Below are 27,159 nucleotides of genomic sequence, written 5' to 3'. Positions count from 1 at the left end.
AGGAAAACCTGCAAACTGCCTGGCTACAAATTAAAAACACAAGCTGAGGTAGCTGGGAAACCCCACTAGCCATCCCCCAAGTCCAGGCGTTCCCTTCCCCCTGGAGCAGGAGAGCAAAGCACTGATGTCAGGAGGAGATGCTGTAAGCTCATCTCTCTCCCCAGGGTGGTCAGTGAGATAGATACCTTGAAGGCAAAAATCTCTCCCCTGATTGCTCATATAGAGTTGGACTGTGTACAACTGGAATAACAGCAATGTGTTGAGCTATTTAAAGCAATACTTGCTTGCCCAGTTACCATGTGAATATTCCAGGATTAAAATCTGTAGCTCTTACTTGCTTTGGACTAAATTTGTATGAAGGTAGCAACGTGGCTTGCACACTGGAAAGGGGACTGATGGCTTGGAGAACAAACTGGCTAAACCTGGAGTAAATCGCTGGGATAGAAAGAGGACTGCACCTCCCTTTTTCACAATGCAGATTACTTTTTTCCCTGCAGGCTTCACAGAAGCCAAAACACTCTCCACTCTCCATCGCTCACCATCCTTTACCCAGTCACTGACTACTTGGTTACAAACCACCAAGGAAGCAGCTTTTTCTCTCCTTCAGCAAACAGAAACTAGTCAGGGGTATAAATGTGAAAACAGGTCTCTGCAGCTTCTGATGCTGCAGAAGGAGAGCTGTGAAAGCAGCACAGCTTGTGTAGTACCATGCGCAAAAAGCACAGTAAAATCACTCTGCCACAGAAGTTGAAGAACAGTTTGCACTGAACCATATTAAAATCTATTGAACTGATACAATCTGTATGCATGTTGAAGGGTGAGTTTCCATCGACCTCAACAGTCAATGCCAAATCATTTCACAGAAAGTTCAATATCTTCCAATCTCCACCAAAACCCAAACTTCTGCTTAAAACTCAAAAAACCTTTTTTTATTTCTTGGGGGGGGGGGGGGGGGGGGGGGGGGAGGGGGGAAGGGGCTTTTTTGTGTAGAATAAGGTGGAAGTTTTATGGCTTAATTATTATGAAATTTTTTAAGCTCTTACGAGCTCACTATGGATGAACTGTTGTTATAAAAACTATATAAAGAGGGAGTGGAGGGTCTCTGAGTTTTTTGAAAACAAAAAGGATCAGTGTTTTAAAAGCTTCTGTATGCAATTAGGATCAAGTCTGAAAGTATTTCACCATGAGAAGCCAGAAACAGCTGACAGTTTGTAGATCTTACAGAAATGCCCATCACCTAAAACAGAAATCAGGAATTTTCTGAGTTTCAGAATGTTTCCTTTTCGTTTATTACTTTCATTTTTTAATGGAATCAAACCAAAACATTACTTGTTCAGTATTGACAGATGGGAACAGAACGAGCATTCTATAAGGACAGTTGAGGAGCTCTGACTTCAGAAATCTATACGGTGAGTATAACACTGTCCTGAGCCATGCCACACACGGTCTGTAACTTTAAATAGCCCCCGGCTGACATGGCCTGAGACCGAGAGAGCAGATCTGAAGATCCCAGATTCTGCACATTAAATCAAAACTATTAATTATTTTATTTTTTAAATATATATATATATATATATATATGCTATCTTGCAGCAACTGGCTTTTGGCATTAAAACCTTATGGCAATGTTTTATTTTGTTCAATATTGTTATGCTGTCTGTGTGCGATCAAATCTGTCCCTGCACTCTTTTGGATCATCATCAGCCACACTGGCTGAGCTCTCCAGATATTTGCAGGATTTGGCCTACTTATTTTTTCCCAGCGGCTACTTCAGCTTGGCAGAAATGCAGAAGGCACTTTGCTAAATAGCAACGCTCTAAAGGAACGTAAATTAATAGGCAGGAAAAGTGAAAGCGCTTTCATTATAACACAGCCTTCCTCTCCGCTTGGCAGGCTTTCTCCTTTCCAAGGCTAAATGCTATATAACCCACATTTTGACATTATATGATCATACTGCAGTCACATAGTGTACTAATTTGTATTTACAATTCTAGATGTAATCCCTAAGCCTCCCCTGCGGCCTCACCACTTGGCTACAGCAAAGAAAAAATCAAACTCCAAGGGTTTTGATGGTGTTGCTGTGAAACTCCAGCACCAGCCATGGGCTACAGGGGCACAAAGTACGAGACTATTGCACTTCATTAGTGTGATGGACTGACTCGGGGGAGCATGACAAGAGCCAGCAGTGACGGCAGCACAGGCGAGACAGCTCAGACACTGCCTGCTGACACTCCTGCTGCAAATGATCCAGAAAACAGAATAGTGTTAACCCGATTTCTCAAATCAACACAAAGCAAATACCTGTAACTACCCTGTTTTAAAAGCAGTAACAGTACACTGACCTTGCTTTAGAAAAGGATGAGACTTTTGGCTCCTCTTACAACTTCAAGCGAAGTTCTGGTAGCCACAGCAATGCCCTCACCCATCCTCTGTTTCAGGTTTCTCCAAGGTTACATTACCGAGTTCAATGCCTTTACTGATGTCTTTGCAAGCAGCAGCCAGACAGTTTAGCATGCATTTAGGCTGTGCCAAAATGGGTTAGCTGGCTGCAAACTCTTCATAGCCAATGGTACCACTGGTTATAAATAGCATTTTTAAAAGATTTCAGATTCGCTCCTAATTAACTCATGTTTTTCCCTGTTCTAGCACCCTCTTCTCACCAAAAGTGAATGTCAATAGTAACTGAAAGCAAAGGTATACAGTTTAATACGCTCACAGTACCTCACCACCTCATTTTGAGCTTTTTCCATAGCCTGTCTTTTGAAAAGGTTTAGAAATTATTATGTATTTTATTAAATATAGAAGAACACAGATGTTCTTCTTCACTATAAGATATGAAGTACTTTCTAATCAAGAATTTTTAAAAACCAGAGCTACAACAACCCCTGAGATTCAGAGATTCGCAATATACTACATGTAGCTACCTGCTTGCATACAGCAATTATCATGCTGCTTGGGATCTGCATATTGGTTTAATTTTAGGTTGCCCTGTGTGAAGTCAGAAGTCAGACTTGACAACCTTTGTGAGTCCCTTCCAACTCAGGATCTTCTATGATTTTATGATTCTATGTCCCTGAACTCTATGCCACTCACTAAGTTTCTAACCAAATGCATGTAGGACTGTTTAACAGCAAATAGAGACTACAGAGTCCAGTCTCAATACAGGTTAAGAAATTTACTTTTCAAAAAAACCAATCTATAATTAATGAATTTTACTTCGAAAATGCTGGAAAATACAATAAGTCATCATATTTTACAGATTTTTCTCAGTATGCATTAAGGTATCTTGCCTTCCAAGTTGCAAAAACCGGCTGTAGTGCTGCTTCATGTTCATTTAGACTTACACTGGGTTTGATCCAGATTAGTGCTTATTGATATTTTTTACTAAGTATAATATCACAGATATTATATAATATGATCCCAAACAAAAAAATGCAACAAAACTAAGTACATCTCTGTATGTAACAATGCAGATGCTTGATCACTAGGACAAAAAAAAAAAAATAAATTAAGAAACAGATGTTTCCTTTTAACTGCCATTTATTAGCTGAACTGAAGCAATCCTTAGTGGTTGTATTCAAAGTTGGCACTACTGCTGAACAGTCCTTGCCCTCAAGCACTTACAATCCAAATAAAGAGGACAAACCCAGGGTATAAGTGAAAACCAATAGTAAAAGGGTAAAGGTTTAATGAGATAGAGTTGGATAAATAATGTCTCTGCATTAGCCCACGTCTTCAACTTTCTGCCACCTTCTCCTGTATCAATCCCACTCCCGCTGAGAATGGACTTGCAGAGTTACCCAGTCATGCCCTCAGTGACCAGTAGCACCCTGCCAAAATCCATCCTGCTCAGAAACAGACTGAATTTAAACATCTGGCTCAGACACCTCCATCCTCAAGTCCACACATGAGAAAACATTTCCCATCACCTGCAGAGCCACAAGCCATATACATGGCCATCTTCAACTGAAACACACACACAAGCAAGTCAAAGAAGAATAACAATTTGTGGGGTTTTGTAGTACAAGGCACTGAAGTATAAGACACAGACAGTGCTGCATATTTATGAGGCAGGAAAACTTAAAACGTGAAATCGGGCTGAGAATCTACTCTGAGCTCTGCACAATGGAGAGCAGGCAGCTGTGCTTTCTCCAGAGGTAACTGGGTCATGAGTCCTTCTCTGCTCCCTACTATCTCTTGGGTATAAAGAGCTTCCTTCAGCCCTGAAATTCATGATGACAGCCCTTGTCTGCTGGCCAGCAAGTTGGATGAATGAAACCAGAACTTCTCCCACTCTCAGCTCCCTTCTCCCAGGGGGGACCTTTCTATAGCAGACACAGATTCAGACTGAAGGGTGCATTATCCTCTTCTACTCACTCAACTAGAATAAAAGCACCATCCACTATTCTTCAGAAAACTGTACACATGAAATACTGAGTAGAATTCAAACATAATGCCAGCAAAGCCTTTAGCAGAGATTTTATAATGGGGAAAAAGTGGTACATCAAACCCATAAATAGGGTGCAAGAAAATCCTTAGAGGACTGAGAAAAAAAAAAAACAAAAACCACAAACCTGTCTCATAATGAGGTGACAGAGTACTGGCACATCCAGAAAGCCATCTGCAAAGTAACACAGGTTAGAGAGATACAGGAATACGGTCTGGTTAGCAGTGAAGGGACAATGAGCCACAGCAGTGGTACCACAGGTCACACACCTTCAGAAATGAACCTGCCACACAGGGAATCTGCTCATCTTGTGAAATTGATAGGGATGGCCAGTAAAAATGAAGTAGATGTCAGATAAGGAAAGATCTGCTTAAGTAGAGGTCATAGGCTACCATTTAGTGCAGAAAAAAACTGCCCTGTAGTAAGGATAAGGCAAGCAATTAACAAAAGGTATTAGTTTCTAAAAGGTCAGACATACAATGGACTAATCAGAGAAAGGACTTGAGAGTGCGAGAGGGAAACTTAAACCGTTTGCTGAATACCTAGCTGTAAACTGGGAAAGAGAACAGGATAAGGGGATGTATTGTATTAAGGGAAGGCATGCTGGCTGCAGTAGAAACAGTACTGTAACAAGAACCACCAAGATAAAACCTAGAATCCAAGACTGGCATTTTATGGGAGAGAAATCAAAGAAGCGGAACGTGGCAATAAATGTCAGTTGGTCTGGCCAAAAATTGCACACATGTAGTACGCATAAAAGTTAGAAAAGCTCATTTATATCCTTTAATATGGGAAGAATTAAACTACAATACGAATTTGACATTTAAGGGATCGTGAATGGTGAGAGAAAGATGACAGGCATTGCAAAGATGCCAAAATCATTTTTGGGTATTTCTTCTGGGAGTAAACTAATGCATGGAGCAGGTTTTAAGGATGGATTTTTCTGTGTGGACTGATGTACCTGCACACAAAGAGAGAAAAAGATCACTAAATTATCATTGTTTTACATATAAAATTACCATTTAAATTGTCTGGATTTTTAATCAATGGAAATTTCGAGTGCCTAGAGAATAAACGAAAGTATTAACAAAGTAATTAGATAGACTTAAAGATCTTCATTGCTCTGCTCTCTTCTGAAAAGTTACACAGACACTGCCACTGCCATAATTTTGCAATCCCCAACTACCCATCGTACAAAATTATCAAATGTTAATGTGGGTTGCATGCTATTTAGAAAAAAGATTCAACCTCTCGTGTGTGTTAATTAGAATCCAGAAATTTAATTTTGGAGGTGTCTCAAAGAAAAATCCATGAATGTACACAAAAAAAACCCAAAAATGGAAGATTTTGAGAGTTAAGAAGCCTGGAACTAAGTCTAAGGAAAGACTGATGTGCCTGAAATACCACATACATTAAGTTCAAAGCTGGAAAGCTGAAAACCCCTTTCTCACGCCTGCTCCTCAGCACGTTCAAAGGCAGAGCGAGCTGATTTTTCACTTCTCATTTCCCAGCTGTCCACAGAGGACTGAAAGAAAAGTGCCTTCAGTTCCCCCCCCACCCCTTTTCCATATATAGTGGATGGTAAAGCAGTTACATGTGCTTTTTGCAGCTTACATCCTTTGTGGGGGGGGTACCGAGCACTTTACTTGGAAGACTCTCAGATCTGCTGGATGACACCATGTGAAGAGTTACCTTGTTTCCCAAGAAAACGTGACTTAAGAGACCTTTCCGGATCCTTGGCACATTTCTTGGAGGAAACCCAGAGAGACACTTCCCGCCCTGAGGCTGGGCTGCCTTCTGCAAGGCCCTGCATCTCCGCCTGCCTCTGATGCATGACACTACCAGGACAGGCAATGCACGGCCAAAAACACATGCAGAAACCACTCTTTGCAAAAAATTGGCTATCATCTCCGGATTAGGGCAATCCAAAAAAGTGGCAAACTGAGTTTAACCCCAATAGATCCAACAGGGAACCACAGCTGCAAATCCCACTCACTCAGGAACTCGAGCAGCTCCGAGTCTAACCCCAGCCCTTGCACAAACAGCTGTTAGGTTTACAAAGGCGAGGAGAGAGAAACACTGAAATCAAGTTCAGGATCCAGACTGTGAAGCCCTGAGCAAGAAACCTGCCCCAGAGGGCAGAGGGGATTTCAGACACGACCTTATCTTCAGCTCTCCACATCTCGTGCGCGTGCGCCTGACTCCCAGAGCTTTAATCCTTGCATTTAGCCCACAGTGATCATGCCAGAAAACATTTTTCTGCCTGCTTTTCAAATCCCTTTCTCTATAAAGGGATATAGCTGCAAAGCAGCAGGTCAGTTCCAAAGCCTACTTAAATACTTTCATTTTGGTTGATGATCACTGAGGAATTTGTCAACAACACAGTGTGCTGTTTTGAAAGAAAAAAAAAGGTAAAAAAGAAGTAATTGGAAATGTGATGCTGTTGGACTTCACCCTGTTCGCAGTGAAGCCCACCAGTAAAATAACTATTGATCTCAGTGAAAGACTTTCAACAGCAATAATTTCTGACCTGAATTCAGCCAAGTTTTGATCTTAGCAATTTACTCATCACTACCAGAAAATTCAGCCTCTCCCCTGTTTGCCTAAGGTTACAATTTCTCATCAGTAGTATCTGAAATTAAATTATGTCTCTTAGCTCATTTTAATATCAAGAAACAAAGCAGAAAGATTTTTCTTTTTTCTTGGAACATGTCTAAATTAATTGATAGTCTTTATTGCTCAGTTCTAGCATAAGTAGCTCCAAAATTTTAAGAATCAATTAAAAAATCAGTGGACTCTGTCTTTTACTGCTCTGCAGATCCCTGGCTGCCTCATAATCACTTCTAGCACCTCCACCAGTTACCCAAGCCATAATGCTGTCAGTCCTCTCCACTTCAGATCATTAAGCTATAGAGAGCTGCGACCCTAGATCACAAACTGGTATTTCGGTGCTATTTCCTCGCCCCAAGTCCGTAGCACTGACCGGGCAGCACCCCTGCTCAGCATCGCTCTTCATGCTGGTATTTGCTCCATCTGTGTCATCACATGGAGGAGGGGAACAAGCACGTTCCCTGGCTCGGAAATGAGCAAATGTTTGCAACTGCGGAAAAACAGTTTAGAAGGAATTTCCATGGCTCATTTCTTTCCATTCCCTGGTACAAACAGAATAATAACAACAATGCCTGCTTGTTAAAGCAAAGGCAAGACAAAGTAATGTAGAAAATAACAGTTCATTTTGCTAGCAAAGACATGATGAATTACCCCCAATCATTAATTAAATTATAATTTACTAACTTTCCACTAACACTATATGAAAAGGTATTTCTAAAGAGATACAAACAATAATTTAAGGACCTTTCCAAAGGTTCTTTCTTTTTTATGTTGTATTCTACAGCACATAAAAATGTTGTAAATAATTACTCTGAAATATAAAACTGAACTCCTGGTTTTACTTGCTGTGTTGAATTTGCAAAGGATTAGCTACTGTTTTATTACAATCATACAGTTACTTCAAATATATATAGGTATTGACGTTACTGAAGTGCTGGTGCTAAAGTCACACTACCTTACACAGGTGCCAATTTGTTAACTTTGCTGAAGTTGTCACAGCATGAAGATTTCTTCTTAGATCAATTACACCCATGCAAATCTAATTGTGTTTCATCCCCATCAGACACATCAGCGTGTTTCCTCCCTTATCACATTCAAGCTACACAATTTCTGCAATCAATTATCTTTCAACACCACATTCATAGAAGAAACGTGTTATATTCACACAAACACAACCCTGGAGCCTCCAGCCACTGTGCTACTTCCACAGTTCCGCAACTAACAGTTCTACTGTTGACAGATTCATTTTTGAGTTATCTATACAACATGCTTTTTGACTGAGTTTCGGGTTGCTTAATTTGCAACCTGCCACCTTATTCAGACAGCAAATGAGTTTTATGTCAAATTGAATATTTTGGTCTGAAGTTCAATATTCCTTTTTGCAGACAGAAGGGGAAGAAGCAACATAATCTGGTAAAACTCTGTCTTATTTATAAAAGAAAGATACCACACACCATTTTTCCCAGGTAATGTACAGAAACGCAATTCAGTGAAGGACGGATGAAAATGCAATGCCAAATCCCACATTAGACTCACTCCCCTGATTTCAACAGGGTTGAAACACAAACAAAATATGTTCATTGGCCAAGGGAACAATAGTGGAATATGTGTGGTCGAGGGGCAGGAGATTCTGGAACCTGCTAGTCCTCATCCAGCGTCTGTACACAGGTTGCCTTTGCATGCAGATCTTTGTTTAGAGGAGGTGAGGGAAACTGGTGGCCAAGGTCTGGCCCCAGTGCTATGTCAGGGTGAGCCTGTGGTGAGCACAAACAGGAGTTGCCAGACTTCACATTCCCTGTATTTACCTAGTCCCAACTCACTAGAAAAGGAGGAAGAGCAGGCTCAGGGTAGACCTTAACACAGTACTGCAATATTTAAAGAACTGCTACAAAAAGGATAGAGGCCCTCTCTTCACAAGGAGCCACACAGAGAAGACAAGGGAAAATGGGTACAAGTTGCACTGGGAGAGCTTTCATCCTGACATAAGAAATTCCTCACAGTGAGAAAAATCATGCCCTGGAACAAACTTCCCAGGGACATGGTGGAGTACCCATTGCTGAAGGTTTTCAAGATGCAACTTGAAAGGGTGCTAGGAAATTTCATCCAGGCTCCCTTTCCCACTAAAGGTTGGACTGGGTAATCTTTCAAGGTCCCTTCCAACCTGATTCTGTGAACAAATGCAGCCCTCCATGATGAAAAGTGTGATTAAGAAATTGATTTCTGTTCACCACGGGGAGAAACTGTAATATATATTTGGAAAAAAGCACCAAAGAACATTTTCAAGTCAAGAGAAAGCAAAATAAACTGTTTTGAAGTACTTTCTTAATCTAAATTGGCTTTTCGTTTCACAGAATCACAGAAACAACTAGGTTGGAAAGGACCTTGAAGATCATCCAGTCCAACCATTAACCTAACACTGACAGTTCCCAACTACACCAGATCCCTCAGCACTAGGTCAACTCTACTCTTAAAGCCCTCCAGGGATGGGGACTCCACCACCTCCCTGGGCAGCACATTCCAACGCCCAACAACCTGTTCTGTAAAGAAATGCTTCCTAATATCCAGTCTAAACCTTCCCTGGTGCAACTTGAGGCCATTCCCTCTTTTCCTGTTGCTCACTTACTAGGTTAAAGAGACTCATCCCCAGCTCTCTGCACCCTCCTTTCAGGGAGCTGTAGAAGGCGATGAGGTCTCCCCTCAGCCTCCTCTTCTCCAGACTAAACACCCCCAGTTCCCTCAGCCACTCCCCGTACAACCTGTGCTCCAGACCCTGCACCAGCTCCGTTGCCCTTCTCTGGACACGCTCGAGTCATTCAATGTCCTTTTTGTAGTGAGGGGCCCAAAACTGAACACAGGAATCGAGGGGCGGCCTCACCAGTGCCGAGTACAGGGGTAAGATCCCTTCCCTGTCCCTGCTGGCCACGCTATTGCTGACACAAGCCAGGATGCCATTGGCCTTCTTGGCCACCTGGGTTTCACTGGGACTAACCTGGTAAGTCCTCACATTCCATGCAAAAAAAACAATTAATCTAAAATTGTAACAAAGGCCTGATAACACCAGCTACCTTTGTAGAAGCATTAGAAAAACATTTATTTTTCTTGGTCTCAAGAAGCCTTTGTCTCTGTTCCTAACACAGAAAAGCTTAGTGAGTATCTGCAACAGGGAGGTTGGCAGCCTCACTGTACACCCCACTGAGCAGATGTAGCTCACTCCTCTGTGCAAGGTGAAGGAAACGGGGAGTTTCACCTGGCTGCAAGCTGCTCCAATTGACAATAATCCTACCAATTCAAGTCTTTAATAACAACCTACTAATATGACAATTACTTAGGATGCTACTCCTTGATCCTTATGCCACTGAAGCAAGACTCTCTCTGTTGAACCATCACAGACAAACCCATCCTGCTGACAGACTCATCTTGCAACACTACATGTTCTACTGCATCCCCTTCTTGCTGTATATGTGGCTCTGAGGCTGTTTGTACTCACAGTCATTCCTCCTTAACCAGTCAAGGCTCCCTTCTGTTTCTGCAAAAGGGACAACTGCTTACATATGGGTTTGGCCTATGCATTGATGTCTGCTCTTCGGGCACTTGGCATTATGTAGAAGCAGGATAAACTATGCGTAGCCAAATCTGGGGGACCACATGACACAGGGATGCCCCAACACACAGCCAGCAAGGAGGCTGGGTGCCAGTCCTCAATAAGCACACACCCCCCCACCAAACCCACACACAGTTTAAGAAGACAGGACAAACTGTGGCCACCGGGTACTAGGCTTGGCCAGAGGAGGACACTGTCCAGCAGCCAACTTACTTGCAACCATCCCAATTTATACCTAATTTCTCTCTATTTTCCCACAAATGCTCCTCCCTGAACCACCCTGATGACTCCTTTCCCCACCTTCAAACCTTCTGCTGGACATCTCCCTTCTCCTGGGTGCACAGTTTCTTCATGTTTTCCTTCCACCAGCCCTAGGGCTCCCTGTGGAGCTGGAAGAGGTGACTCTCCCTTACTGTTTTGCAGGGCTGCAAAACGTGGGACCTCTTTTTTACTCTTCCCCACTGCAGACCATATACCAAAGGAGCATCAGGCCACAATCTGGCTCTGCTCTACTCCCAAAGCATCACACAAAAATGCTGGTTTTAATGAGAGAGAAGCCCAACTATAGTTTAATGTGACACACAGAAAGAACAAGTGATCCATGCTACCACAGCACATTTCCAGTGTTTATTTCTAAAACAGAACATAAGCAAAGATAATTGTCCTCCCAGTCCAAATACTTATAAAGTAAATGATGACTCAGATGGTAAATACCTTTTCTATAGCATCCCAATGCTCTCTATCATTTAGAGTGACAGCCCTGCTCTCACTGAATTAAAAAAGGACAATTCTGTTTTGTAATGAATTAAATCAACATTTGCTCTAGTACGACTTGTTTTTCTGCACTGCTAAGCACTATCAGTATCTGTACTTCAAAACCTTTTGTTTTTAATAGTGTTTCTGTAGGAACAAGCCTGAATTTCAACAAGTTATTTTGCTTTTCTGGGTACTGTTAAAACATGGACGTGAACACAGCACTAAGTAAAACATAGAAAAACGTAGTCTAATAAAGTTAATCTGATCAAGCTGGAAGAAGTAGATATCAATTTCATATTCAAAGGAAGATATCCAACTCCATGAAAAGACTGATGAGGTCCTCTGGGTATGAAAAATGATAGGATGTGATTGAATTATCTCAGCAATACAGTTTCTTACATAAGAGCTAGAAAAAGGACACAGTAAGGGCTAACACGTTAAATAAGCAGAGAACTAGGAGCAATTCCTTAATGCAATCCAATCCTTACATTTGCAATAGTTTTAGGTACAACTGTCATTGGGGTTGTGCAAAATGAAACATCTTCTGGAAGTGCTTCTGCCTGCTGATTATCCAACTTGCTTGTACAACCCAGTGAGACATTAGGCACCAAAAGCATAAATCTCTAAATTAGCCACCATGACTTGCAGAAACCCTTAATTTGAGCTAGCTTTCAGACTCAGTCATTCTAATAACATTTTTCATACTGTCAATCATGAATGAGTCCCATGTCTTTAAGCTACTCTATCAGTAATACTTTCCTGTATCACTAAGCATTAGAAATCCCAGTGCTATCTCAATTTTAGTTCCTCTTCTAACACTGAGCTGAAACAGAGTTGAAAAGCCTGGTCTGAATTTCAATCTGGAAGATGGGAATGACATGCACTTATGCCCCAAGCCATACAGCTTGATGACCCCCATCATGTCATAGTTTCAGCGTCTGACACCACACTGACAGGCAGACAGGTTTTAACACCATGCATCATATCACTGATATAACAACAATGCTTTCAGACAGCTTTATATTTTCAAAGCACTATGAGGAAGACTAACATGGTATCTTTTCCAACAGTAGTTGTAATCATCAAAGGAACAAGTTTTCAGTTCTTCACTCTATGAAAACATTAACTTTCTACAAATACAGAGATCAGGTAAAACCTCAGTCTTCCCTTGTTTGCCAGATGGGAGTCACTTCACATAACTGCAAGCATCCAGAAATCAGGAAAGTAGTTAAAGTAGGTTCCCACTATCATGAAAGAGACAGAAACTTCCCACCATTAAGTCCATCACAGTAGGCTGGCATGGAACATCCTCTGGAATTGCCCCCTTTCCACTCAATGTTGGACTAGCTCAGGCTAGACACCTAACGTTGAGATATCTTAAATCAGATGAGATAAATCCAAAACTGAGCACATAATTGCTTGCTCTGTTTTCTGTGCTTGTTGAAAATTCTTGCTGGGGCTGTGAGTTTGCTTCCTATGCAAACCATGTCTGAATCTCCTACATCTCCCTGTCACTCAGCTCTCCTGATTCTCCTCATCAACGCTTCTTGTGATTCCAGCATGGGAGTCCTGTAAACATGTGAAAATCTTATCCTTTATTAGGAAAAGAAAGATACAGCTTTCTAATCCTCCCAAAATTACTTGAGAATTGTGTATAAAAATTTTAAACAAATACCATATTTTTGGAAGTCAGATTTTCTAACTATTTGGGGAGACTGGTAACACTTCAGTATCAAGTATCAATCCATTACTTCAGCAATACACTGTGACATTTTCTTCCTTTTTGTGCGGGGCCAAAGAACAGGGAGAAACAAACAAATGGCCCTTCTTCATGTTCTTTTTTAAAGAAAATTTAATTTTGCAAGGAATATCTGCATTTGTTGTCAATTCTTCCTTCTAACCAGAATAATAAAAAGTTCCCAAAATGCCAGCTAACCATTTGTGAAAAAAGTAGCAATGCTTTGTCATTCTATGATTACTGTGTATTATCTGAAAATCTAAGATCTTTTGATAAAATATTCTTTGGTCAAGATAGTGTCATGGAGGTCTTCTATACACATAGTAATAATATTATCTTTATTAATAAATACAACACTAACACAGTGCCATTCAGTATGGTAGTTGAGAAAGCAGCAAAATCCCTGCACCTCTAATTCAAGAACAACTTTCTGTTGTGCTTTACAATTTGCTTCTTTTAAGCCTTCATTTAACTTTCTTTCCAACTGCAGGTTAAATCTGCCACCTAATTAATCATCAGAACAATTACTGACAGTCTGCCAGTAAGGTTATACCTATACAGATGTAATCAACACGTATTTACAAATTGATTAGGCCAATTCCAGTTGTGAGTTCCACTTAGCAACAGGGAAGGGTAAAGGAAAATTGCTTTAAATCATCTACTTGCCCTCCAGATAGGCAGCCTATGTGTCCAACACTGTAGCAGTGTAACAGCAGTCCCCCAGGACCCTCCAGCAGACTGACATATCTCCCACTTCCATATTTGGTCTCTTAATAATTAACAGAGATTGGGGAAAAAAATAGAAAAGAAACTGATTATAATCAATCTGAAAGCTACTGAGATGGAGTTTTTCATTCATTCTCTATGTTCCCTTTTCAAGCAGTGAGATTACATCTGTACAAAGGTAGAATTCTAACAATCACATTAAAATGTATTCTTCTAACACACAGAAAGATTTAATTATTTTACATAAAGCACTGATCCAAAAACCTTTCAAACACACTCAGACCTGCTCAAAGGCTTTAATGCTTATATGCTAATCCTAAAGTCTGGTATGTATCAATCCTTTTGTTAGTCCTATGATGAAGCATGGACATAATTAGAAAATGTAATAAAATAAATTTTGCTTTTTCAAACTTGGCATCTTTAAAAAAGCTCCTTTTCTTCAGTATATTTTATATGATCATTTTACAGACAGCTTTATACTAATGAGATTCTACCTCTCCTATCTAGGAATTCACTATATTTTACATTCAGTCCACAAGAAAATAACGGTCCCAAGATTCAACTTGAAATCGAGACACTATCTTAAAATTGGCCTAGTTGTAGTAGCAATATATTAAATTTAAAACGAGAAGCTGAGTACTCTACTATGCGGAAAATCCATAGAATATTAGCAACGTATTGTCTTTATTCTCAGGTCAGCTGTACAAGAGATTAGATCTTTTAATTATCTGTCACAGAATGGGAAATAGAAGCCTTGAATCCATTCAGCTGTTCAGTTTATGACCTGGAGAATTAAATCTGACCTCTTACAAAGTACATGTAAGCATCACGTACACCCTGAGACATAGCTATGGTTTTAAAACACTCATGTAACTCTCAGCTGGTATATCATTATGCTACAGAATAACTGAGTTTCCACTGAAAATGTATGTGTGTCCGTATTTTTTGCAAGTGCTGCATGAGAGTCCCAGAAGCATTGCCTTGCTGCCCTGCTCCAGCTTTAAATGCAATTTTAATCATGCCAAAGTCAAGTTTAGCACTCCCACGTGCTATATTTAGAACCACAGAATAATTTAGGTTGGAAGGCACCTCTGGAGGTCATCTAGTCCACAGATCCCACTAGATCAGGTTGCCAAGGGCCTTATCCTGTCCAGATCTGAAAACCTCCAAGGATGGAAGGCCACCACTTCCCTGGGCAACCTGTTCCAGTGCTATACCACCCTCTTGAGAATGTTGTTTTCCCTTATACCTAGTCAGAGCTTGCCATGTCACAAGCTGTCATGGTGACTCTTGTCCTTTTGCCAAGCATCTCAAGAAGAGTCTGGGTCCATCTTTTCTAGAGCCCACCAGTAGGGACACAAGGACAGTGATTTTCTTCCTCAGGCTTGTGCAGGAGCCTGGCGCCCGCAGCCCCTCCTCACACACCCAGCCTCTGACAGTCCAGGCAGCCTGTCCATGGACCTGCTCCACTTCATCCCAGCGGCAGGACCCCGGCATGACAGCAAAACAGACCTGTCTAAAATGCCTAACATGAACATCATCACAAGTGAGTGAGAACACACACTTTAAAGCAGGGTGATTAAAATTAGCCTTCCAAACTCATATTTAGCATCTATCAAAAAGTGCTCTGAACGCCTTTAACTTGCAGCATTTTTGCCCATCCAGGTTTTTTTACAAAACCTTCCCTCATAATATCACACTACATCATAATATCATACTACATACCACCTTCCATGATAATATCATACTACGTAAGTTTTAAAGCAAAACTTTTCTCTCTGGATCTGCCATAACGAACTTGGGATGTCCTGAGGGGTCAACATTTCTGATTTGAGCATGTAGCTGTAGACCACTGGATTCTAACAGAGTAGAAGCTAATTTTAGGCACACTCATGTATAGATGGCTAAATGAATTACTTTTTTTTTTTTTTTTCAGATATAAATGTCAGAATAAATTTCTTGTCCCATGGTGCTATCAATTACAACTAATGTACCTATTCCCATTTACACCACCTGCCTTCAGATTTGCAGTAGCCTGGCCCAAGGACTGACCCCGAGAATTCAGGAGAAATTTCATTAAATCCTACAAACCAAATATCAGTCATACAGTGACCTTGGTGATCCCACCACCAAACAGTCACAGTGAAGCAGAGAAGTCAAGCTGTCTTTTTAAATCTATGCATACACCAAACACACAAAGAAACCAACCTGGTTTACAAAATTACACATTTAGCATTGCAATTTACCTTAGAAGTAGGGATTCTGTTGAGACAGTAAAAACCAGTCCCACCTAACTACATATATCCTATGGGTCGCAGGCCTTATGTGCAGGTACCCAATTTCCAGACTCTACACCCCACACAGGTTCCTCACAATTTAAAGAAAAGGCGATGTGATTAACACCTCTAATCTGGTTGCATCTTCCATTTTGGCTGACTGTTTGACATGGGAGCTCTGGGAGTTTTGACTGCAATATAAGCATTGTTAAGTCTCACAATTTTATCACAGCCTTGAAATACTTGACGTTTTAAATTAAGTACCATCACCAGAAGATAAGTGATTATGCAGCAATCTGTTCTCTATTTTTTTATTGCTTTAATTTGGTTCTAGTTGTCATAGTTGCAGAAAAAGGTTAAAGGTTTTTAACATTTTAAAAAGTCTCATCATCCCTTTCCTGAGTGAACAACATAAACAAAATGCAAATGGTAAAAAAGAGGCCCCAACTTGTATTCTGATTTATGAATATGGATGCTACTGCTTGCAATTTCTCCCTTAATTTTCTTGTGAGTATACATGGCCTAAATGATAGATCTCAGAGATACTCATAAGGTTTTTGCTGCTGCTTGTATACTATCTGGTAAACTAATGATACTACAGTGATTTAAAAAAAAAATAGTATAAGATCATTTAAAGTCCTTAAGCTACACTACAATACCTTTCTTTGGAGTAAGAACACTAATCACGTGGGTTTTGTTGTGAACCCACCTTTCCATGGTGTGAGGAAGAGCAGACAAAGTAAGCAGGGCACTTCTAGTCACCAGCATAGCCCCAATCGCAGGCAAAAATATGAGGGAAAAGCAGAAAAAAATACTCCCACAGCAAGTGATATTCCTCTCGGAAACACCAGAAATGGTCCCTTCATTCCACTCACCAATTCTGCTGCTGTGGTGGGGGAAATAGGATGGTGGTGACAATGCCCTGAGAAGTGTAGCTGAGAATCTCCTACCAATCCAAGGCAGGGGCCAAAAGCATCTCCCCAGCGTGGGAGACGGTATCAAGGGACCCAAAACTGTCCTCCAGCCCTCCACCCCTTGGAGTCAATCCTGAGCTGCTGGATCTGTCCATGTACGTTTTGTCATAACACTTCATTTTCCAACCCACAGGTGACTGACAGAGCAGATGTCACTGAAACGACCTAATGCATTAAGCTGCTATTTGTTTAATTCTAATGTGGTCACACTCCAAATAGTTCAGCAGCAACCTACACTAATCTTTCATAATTTTATTCTAGACCTATTTGCTTACCGATTTTATTTTAAGTCATCATTAAAACCTGTTTTCTTGCTTCCTATCTACTTTTTTTAAGTGTACTCTTAACTTCACCTTCAGTTTTCCCAAGCTGAATAAACAGATCTATTATCTCAAATAAACATTTGATGTCCTAGCATATTTTATCTACAATTCATTTGCATTAAAAATTACACAAAACAGATGAGAACTTCCAGAATAACGTATTCCATTAATAATTTGCAGCACAATAGTTCACAGATGAGTGGGCTCTGGGGGCTCAAATTTGAGCAATATTTTAGCATCTATGTCTGCACAAGAAAGCTGAACAAAGCTATATTTGGAATTGGTCTCTGAGTAGTATTATCAATAATAATATCTGGAATCTAAAATATTCTTATTTGAATCAAACTTTTTCAAAAAATGATTTTTCAAATTTTCAATTGTAAGGTAAGGGGCCACTTTTAATAACTTCAGCATGAAGTTTTATTTCTTATATTAGTATGTAGTTCTTTATGCTTCAGTGGGACTATATGTGACAAAGAGTATACCTAGTCTGAATTTGAAAATTATTCACCTCAAAACATTTAAGGAATCAGTTTTAGAATAACTTTTATAACATTATGATGAGCACTACAAATGAGAAATTCCAAGCCATAAACATGAATAACGTCCATTTCAAACTAAAGACACAATATGCCTATGAAGTTTAGCTCTTTTGTGGATTTGCATCAGATGTTGCCGAGCCTTATTAGCTTGATGAACTATAAGCACGTATAAGTACAATTAATCCTCTTGCACGTAGCTCCACTGCTTTGATAAGTCAGCATCCCTAGCATTAGCACTTCTGGTTTCTGGAGACTCTCTGGGCACGCCTAAGAGAAATTTAATTTGCCAGCGCCCTACCCTGATGCTCTGCCATGACACATTTTGACAGGCATTCCCTATGGGGGCTGTAGGCTTCAGGGCTGGCTGCTGTTTCATCAGTGGCTTCATGTCAACAGCTCTGAAAATAACCCTTACAACTTTCTTAAAATAAACTATAAAATTGAACAAATTTTGGAGTACCCTTTTCAAAATATAGCTTCCAAAACATATGCTTCTGTGGTCTGAAGCCCAGTTAAAGCCCATTATTGCACGATATTGAGGATTTCCTGCAAAGAAATACCTGACAGCACTTTTCTTTACATCAGACCCACTGAACTTTGATAGTGGTTAAACAACCACTCCTCATCAACAAAAATGCAATGACTCATATGCATGACAAATGTAGGAACAACCCACTGGAGAAAGGCTTCAAACAACACAAAAGCTGAAATGAGTTTGTTCAACAGTGCAGTTCTTCATAACTACCCTGTGCTGGTACTGCACTGGTACCCAGTGGACACCCCCTGGTCTGACCTGTCTGCTCCACATCTCATTTACATGGTTCTTGTTATGCAGATGCTCTCTCCCTCAGTATTAAATTATCACAGAATCACAGAATGGTTTGGGTTGGAAGGGACCTTAAAGATCATCCAGTCCCACCCCCCTGACACAGGCAGGGACACCTTCCACTAGCCCAGGTTGCTCAAAGCCCCGTCCAACCTGGCCTTGAGCACTGCCAGGGAGGGGGCAGCCACAGCTTCTCTGGGCAACCTGTGCCAGTGCCTCACCACCCTCACAGTAAAGAATTTTTTTCCTCATATTTAATCTAAACCTACCCTCTTTCAGTTTGAAACAGTTACCCCTCATCCTATCACTACACTCCCTGATAAAGACTCCCTCTCTGGCTTTCCTGTAGCCCCCTTTAAGTACTGGAAGGCCACTTCTAAGGTCCCCCCAGAGCCTTCTCTTCTCCAGGCTGAACAACTCCAGCTCTCTCAGTTTGTCCTCATAAGGGAGGGGCTCCAGCCCCAGCGGTTACAGTCTTACTATACCAGTGGGTACACTCTTCCAGAAGGATGAAGTGATCACAATATGATGACAAATACAAGGATACAGGCACTTGATGCTGCCATACAGAGAGCATTAGGGGTCAATCAGTATGATGCACTTCTGTCACATTTTTCATAAAATGAACTTGGTTGTTTCAATGTCTTTTGAACATAATGCTATGCGTGGCTTGGAGTAGGTCCACTTTATCTATACAAATGTACCCAGTAAACAAGCTTGACTCAGTACAAGTCCTTGGGACTGAAAAATCTTCACCCCAATAACTAAGCTTTCAGGTCACTGGGGGATACAAAAGCTGACACCCCTTATCAGTCTGATCTAGAACGGAAGACAAATATTTTCCAAATTACCTACTGTATTTATATGCTCATGACTGATGAAAGCTGCAAAAACTGAAAAATTTGAAAGTTGCCTCCACCCCCAGCTTCCCCACTGGGCTAGGAAAAGGAGATGCATGAGCAGAGAGAAAAGCAGGGGCTTTGCTGCTTTTCTCTATGTATCTTTAACACTGGCCTTTGGGGAAATATTAACTTAAGCCTGCCTCTAGAGGAAAGAACTGCATCTTATCTCTTCACTGCGTTACGTCACCTTTAGGGAGCTTTGAACTGGCAAGTGACAGTGGCAGCTGCTGGCAAGGGTCTGCTGGAAGAGTCATCACTGTGGGCTGCAGAGATTCCTTGGTGGGGCTTCACACTTGCAGCTTGGGTGCCAGTACGTGCAGTCTTTTCCTACCATGTAAAACTAAAAGAACATTGTCTGGATTAGGTTCTTGTGGGATTTCTTTTTCAAGTATTGTACATGTGCAGTCTTATCTGACGGGTGACACCAGCTGCAATCTTGATTTCAAGTGAAATTTCCTCGTGGACATGATCCAGACAGAAACAAAAAACAAGGGGGGGGGAAATTTAGGCTGCCTGGGGCATGGAGTTAACAGCAGGAAACTGGCTTTATTGCAGCTGGTTTTTACAATCCTAACTGTTCCCTGCCTCCCTGAGACACTATAGAAGCTAAGGACCAGATATTATTTTTCAAAATTTAGTGGAAGATGGCAAACAAATTAAGCTCTCATTTTCCTTTCTTACTTCTGTAGACAAATGTCAACCACTTATGTCAGTGCCAAAAATAACTCAAAACACATTAAGCCTTATGCACACGAAGTCAGTGACCTAATGGATGCAACATTTAATTCAGACTTCAGTATTTCAGATTCTCTTCCTCTTGACAAATCCTACCAAATGCAAGTCACAAATGTCTTCTCAATTCTCTTGTGTCTACAAATTCCCTTCTTGAGAGCTCTGCAGCCCATTGACCAAAAATGCTATTAAAAAGCTAAAAATATTTACAGAAATACACAGCACCAATATAGGCGTGAAATTCTACCAAAAAGAAACCCTGACATCAAAGAACATAAATGTAAAGAGTAATACACACTATCAAAAAAGTGAGGAGTTCCTGCAAAATATAACAGAGTTTTCCCAAAGAGATGATGTTATCTTTCAGCCTGGGACTAAAAATAGTATGTTTGTTTATACAGTACACAAGGCCAGAGACAGCATCTCCCCCCAAAAGTTTACAAACAACATAAGCTGCAGTCAGATGCAATATAGGGAATATTAATATAACAGTGATTACCTTATTAATTACATTATTTGTATTTAAAAGTCTTCCAATTTTTTATTGCATTAATAATTTAAGGCATAACATTTTAAGATGCTTACACAGAAGCATACAACAAAAAGTCTAAATAAATTGATAAAAAGAGACTTTAACTCTGACAGCAAGATGCAATGGTCATCTCAGAGGCAGCGGAAGAGACAGCAGCCTAGAGACAGCAAGGAGTGAAACATGTAGGGTGGCTTGTTTACGGGTCAGTACAACAGCTCTCCTGGATAGCCAAAGTCCTTCCTTCCTACCACTCAAGTACTATACATAGCTATCAAGTTGAAATGACAAACAGCCTGTGACGAATATAGGTTCTCTGGTAACTGTTAATTCCTCATAGTACCATAATATCAATGCAGTGGAAATACTTTCCATATTATAATTTTTTTTTTCCATAGGATAATTACCATAATCTCCCTAGAAAATTAATAGGGGCTAACTGTTAAACTTCAGTCCTTTGCCTTCTAGCACAATAGCCATCACCTGCCTCCCAGATGCACAGCACGGAGCCACAGGGCAGGCTAAGAGTAGGAAGCTTGCTTTAACATGCCAAGGTTTGCTCTTCACTCACTGCTAGTCTCTGTAAGTAACACTGGATGCGCAACTCCTTAAAATACATTCATAGGTTCACTTATGTAAAATAGGTTCAATTAGAGAAAACAAATCATTTTTTTAATTAAAAAAATATAAACCAGTACAGCATTTTCCAAGAAAGCAGAGCGATTAGTAGAGAAATGGACCATCGGGAGAAGCAAGAGGTTCATTATTTTTTATTATCTTGAGGGAAGACAGTTCTGATTTTGAAGACAACTTAGTATTGGGATATGTGAGTGAAAAGAACCAGTTACATAGCATAGTAGAAGATTAGATGGTTTAGCAATGGAATTTAACCTATAACCTAGACAATGTCATAAAAATAGTTTAAACAGATAACTAAAATAATTTCAGAACTAATATTGGTGAGCTTTTTGATGGCCACAGTGCAGACAGCTATACTGAAAGCATCCATCACTCTATTAAATACATAATTGCTGGCCTTAGGAAACACATGTATGAGACCAAAATTACCAGAATTGAAGCTGGGACTGCCTCCAATATATAGCATTCCTATCTATTTCCAAAAGTATTAAGTACCCTTTTATTTAGAAAGGCTCTAAGAAGTTTCCTTTTTCTAATTCATAACAGGACGGGTAAATCAAGCAAGTATCCAACCAACGTTACAGGAGTTTCTGACAGCTCTAGATTAACAGTCAGGCTGCTTCTGCCAACTTAAATTTGCAGCTCGTGCTGTTTGCTGCTTTCTAAAATAGACATAACTATGGCATGCTTCTAGATCTATGTAGACCTTATGTGCTTCAGAGACAAGAGGCAGAAAGCCCAGTTGAGCATTTCTTCAGAGCTGGCAGCATTACCCTAATGTCAGTCTCATATTCTTTAGAGGACACAGACCATGTTGTTCCCATGGAAAATCAGCCTTGACCTGGGAAAAAAGCTCAGGCATACTACAAATTAAAATTATAGATCTATGGAAAGAAATGTGCAATGGGTGCCTATCGTTTCAGTAGTTTTCCTGAAACTGTAGTATATAACTTCAGTCCAGAAAGATTGTTTAACCCCAAAGTTTAGAAATAACAGGAGGTAAGGGTCCTCAGCACAACCTAGATTCCAGTCTTAGGTCAAATCTGATTAATAATATAGACACAATTGCTGCAGTTTGAGCTCAGAGGGCAACTGAGCACCATTCAGCTGCTCACTCCTCCCTTCCCTACTCAGGACTGGGAAGGAGAAAATAAAGCAAAAGGTTCAGGAATCGAGATAAGGACAGAGAGGGATGACTAATCCATAATGACCATGGGTGAAAGACAGACTCATTACGGGAAGAAAAAAGAACACAAAATTAATTCAGACACTAACAAGAACAACACCTAACAGAGTAGGGCAGTGAGATGCATTACCATATCTTAAGAACACCTTTCCCCCACCCCTCCCTTCTTCCCATGCTCACTTTGCTCCTGATATCTCTACCTCCTCCTCTGCCCAGCAGGGCAGGGGGGCAGGGGATGAGGACTGTGGGCAGTCCTGCTGCTCCTTCTTCCTTGGGGGGGTGGGGTAGAAATCCTCACATTCTTCTCTTGCTCCAGTGTGATTCCCCTCTCATGGGAGACAGTCCTCTACAAACTTTCCCCAGTGTGAGTCCTTCCCATGGGATGCTGCTGCTCCTGTGTGGGTCCCTCCCGCATGTTGCGATTCTCCCAGCATCAAACTACAACAGCACGGGCTTCCCCCAGAGTCCCGGCCTTCTTTGGGCGCAGCCACCTGCTCTGGCGTGGGGTCCCCCACGGGCTGCAGGGGGGCATCTGCTTCACCTGTCCTCCGTGGGCTGCAGGGGCACAGCCTGTCCTCTCACCATGGGCTGCACGGGTCTCTGCTCCAGCAAACTTCCCCCCACCCCCTTTCTTCCATTGACCTTGGTGTTCACACAGATGTCCTCCTCGCAACTCCTCCTCACAAGACCCAACCCTCTCAGGTTCCCCTTCTTAAATACATCATCGCAGAGGCACAGCCACCATCACTAACTGGTCCGGCCTTAGCCAGAGGCGGGTCTGACTTGGAGCTGGGGGAGCTTCAAGAAGCTTCTCACAGGGGCCACCACTGTAGTCCCCTCCCCTGCTACCAAAACCCCACCACACACACAAACCCAGCACAACAATCAAAGATACATCAGTGTAACTGGGTAGCACTATTATGATTTTAAGCTCTATTAAGATATAAGCAGAAGTTTATTGTTAGGCTGGCTTTTTGCAATGAAATCTAGGCCACGCTACTAAAAACGAGCTAAAATTTGGCATTCGAGGTGATGCATCAGTACCATCTTGAAAAACATTCAAGACCAAAATGGACACAATTAGCCACTTGAGGTCATTAGTTCCCAGGTCAGAATGATGGGCACAGCTGGACACAGGCTACTGGGCCACACAGACATTTAATCTGAGCTGCTACAGACAGCATGTTACATCTTAAATAATGACAATAAATGTGGCATACAGCAAGCTGAAACATAAATGCTTATTACTAAAGGTCTTATGGTTCATAAGGACAGAAGCCTTAAAGAAGATGCTAGAAAAGCTTTGATTCTTCTCACAGCCAACAATTAAGACAGTCTCCGAGATGCTTGTTATCTTAGTCTTGTACCATAAAAAGCCACAGCTATTAAAGAAGTTAAAATTTTTACATCTAATTCTGTACTAACGCACATAAATAAATGCCCTGGTTTCAGAGTGACAAAACACTCTCCAGTTCACAGTGATTTCACCCGTGGGCGACAGATGCTTAGCACTCCTCAAACTCCCAGCAGTGATGGAGAAGTCAGATGTTCACACTAAACTCTCCGTCCCAGTCAAGAAGGGCTCTGCAGCTGCACATACATAAATACATAACCCCCAGGAGAGGTCTGCACCTTTAGGCAACTTTTCAAAAGATCTGTGGCATACAAACCCCATTTTTCCACAGGGCCTGGTGCAACAGAGCTTACAAATGTTCATACAGGAAGCTGACACTAGTTATTCTCCAATTTTCCAAGGCAGGAATGAGCCATCAAAGCATAGCGAGGAAGACTGGCTGGTAAATGGCCACACAAAACATTCAAGATTCATCTACCTGTAGATCTCTGTAGCAGCTCAACAGGAGGTCTGCAGTCACACTTAAGTTTGGCTTCAGATACCCACAGAAAATTTTGGACTAGATGCCCAGAGGTCCAGCTCCCAGCAGGGCAATCTTCAAAGTTAGGTCAGGTTGCTCAGGCATTTGCCAAACAAATTTTGAAAATCTCTGAGACTGGAGATTTCACAGCCTCTCCAGGCACCCCCCTCCAGGGTTCAGGCACTAATATTGTGATTTTTTTTTTTCCACTTACAACCAGTGGGAATTTCCCTTGCTACACCTCCTGACTGTTGCCTCTTGCCCCTCTTCCACGCACCTGTCAGAGGAGCTTGGATCCATCTTCCCTCTACACACCCATTAGGGGGTTGAAGACTGCAATTCAATTCCCCTTGGCCTTCTCTTCTCCAGGTGAAACAAAACAGACCTCTCCACCTCCCCTTGCAGGCCACACACTCAAGGGATGCACACAGCAGCTCCTCTCATCATGCTTGCTGCACAAATCCCTGCAGGATTTGGGGCTGGACTGTTGACCAAGTGGGTGGGAACGCTGTACCTATGTGTACACTATTAGTCATGGAGAGCTTCAAGACAGCATGCAAACCAGGGCTGCTCTCTTATCACCAGTATTTACCTACTGCCTGCGCCCAGGCACACTTCTGTCGCTGCTCCAAAGCCAATGGCAGAATGTGGGGTTTAATTTAGTCTGAGCGGGGCAGAAGCCACTAAGTACAGCGAGGGTCAGAACACAAGCAGAAACCCTACAACTGGCAGTCTTTGAGACCGACTTATAGCCAGGTTAACAGATAGCAGAACAGAGAGCATATGTGCAAGTCACAGGGGTAAGGTGTTCGAGTTGCTGCCAGACACTCTACAACTCGCGGCGCAGACATACGCAGCCCCAGCTGTTCCCGACTGCCTTGTATCCCAGTTATGGGATTTGGCTGCAAAACCTTTTCCATTCCTGTCTTCCTGTCATCAAGGGTAATAGTGGCAATATGGCCCATATCTATGGTTTCCTTTGGTCTCAGTGCCCTGCACAATTATATATGCGACCTTAAAGATCAGATCCTCTGTGTCTGTGTTGTATCTAAAAGTGTAACCCAGTGATTGCTTCAGTGCTGCTGGCATCACAAACACCGAGCAAGGCAAACCCTACAAGACTCTGTAAAGCCCAACTTAGATGAACTCTATCAAAAATCCTCAGCAGTCTGTTACAAGGTAAAGAACAGAATTTCCTATTTGACTTGCAGATCCCATCTAAGTTTGCAATACTGAGAACATCAACAGGAAAAGAGAGGTAAAGAATTTGTAAACAGAGCAAAGCAAACGAAAGTAACTGAGATGAAAATAAAGATGAAACTGTAAAAATATTTTTCATGACTTCTAGAGCATTCACATCCTTTTAAACAGCAATATTTGCAGCAATCTGGGATGTAAAAATGTACTCCAATAAACGCTCTTGACAGAGGTAAAAATAAGTCAGGCAAAAACCGAAGTGGTCTGTGATCAAGAACTCTCCAAATTAATCACTGCATATAAGGCTGCCTATTCATTTACTCCCACTTAGCACTGCTCGGCAGAGAAGATGACAGTATATATTTAGACATCAACTAGTAAACTGCTTTATGTATCACTTCTGAAATTTCCTTCTATCCATCAATCCTCAAGTCACATACCTGTGAAGGGAAGGAGGTATATGACCTATTTTCTAAAGTGACAAAAGCTCCTGTATGACAGGTTCTGTGGCTTCTTCTTCATATAATATGTATCAAATAGCTCCTTCTACTTCACCAAGGATTTAAAGATATGAACAATGTCACAGGGATTCAATTTTACTTTGTCATCCTCTGAAACAGACTTGAAGGAACACAACTATTTTATGCTTAGTGCTTCACATTTATACTATATACAGTTATTTCACTCCATAAACCAGTACAGCTGATGAATTCTAGGTTTTTTTCCCCTGAAGCTCAAATTAATTTGGCAAGAGAGAAGAGGAAGAACGTGGGACCATCATATTTCATCCTCTTCTGAAGTATCAGAGTTTCCCATCCTAGAAATGAAATGATAGAAGAGGTACTTGAAAACTTCGAAGGAACTGGATGGTGTTATTGTGAGCACCTACTATGCAGTAACAACCGAGATACCACACTTGTTCCTCATATCCACCACAAGAAGCAACTGCAGTCTGTTACTCTTTTACAATTACACTATTACTTAAATCTAAAAATAACAGTTTCTAAATAGCAAAAAACAAATCTGTATTACAAAAACATTAAAGTCTTTAAAATATCACTAGTGATCTCACAATTCAGGAATGTTTATTTTTCATGGCCAAGTGCATTTAGACTTTGTTTTCCTTCAACTACAGATCAAACAATTTGTCCTATAGGATCAAGAGTATCTCCAAAATAGAGTTATTGATCAATCTGATTAACGCCAGTAGAAGAATTATTTGCTTTACAGAGAAAGGGAGAAGAACAGCTCCTAAAGGAGACAGAAATATTCACGGAATGG

The 27,159-nt window shown here is 41.2% G+C and overlaps 1 protein-coding gene across 2 annotated transcripts in view; it reads right to left on the bottom strand.

The window, feature by feature from the left end:
* Nucleotides 1–27,159, bottom strand: part of ABLIM2 (actin binding LIM protein family member 2) — a 146,590-nt gene that overhangs the window by 114,575 nt on the left and 4,856 nt on the right. For both annotated transcript variants that reach the window (XM_074904458.1, XM_074904457.1), the window contains exon 2: nucleotides 19,909–20,061. In XM_074904458.1, coding sequence (XP_074760559.1) covers nucleotides 19,909–19,975 — 67 coding nt within the window. In that variant the 5' untranslated portion in view covers nucleotides 19,976–20,061. The remainder of the gene's footprint in view (nucleotides 1–19,908; nucleotides 20,062–27,159) is intronic.

Source organism: Athene noctua, chromosome 4 (genome assembly GCF_965140245.1).
Source record: "Athene noctua chromosome 4, bAthNoc1.hap1.1, whole genome shotgun sequence".
NCBI classification, from domain to species: domain Eukaryota; kingdom Metazoa; phylum Chordata; class Aves; order Strigiformes; family Strigidae; genus Athene; species Athene noctua.
The sequence above is the reverse complement of the archived record's forward strand: the minus strand, read 5'-3'. Positions and strand labels throughout refer to the sequence as shown.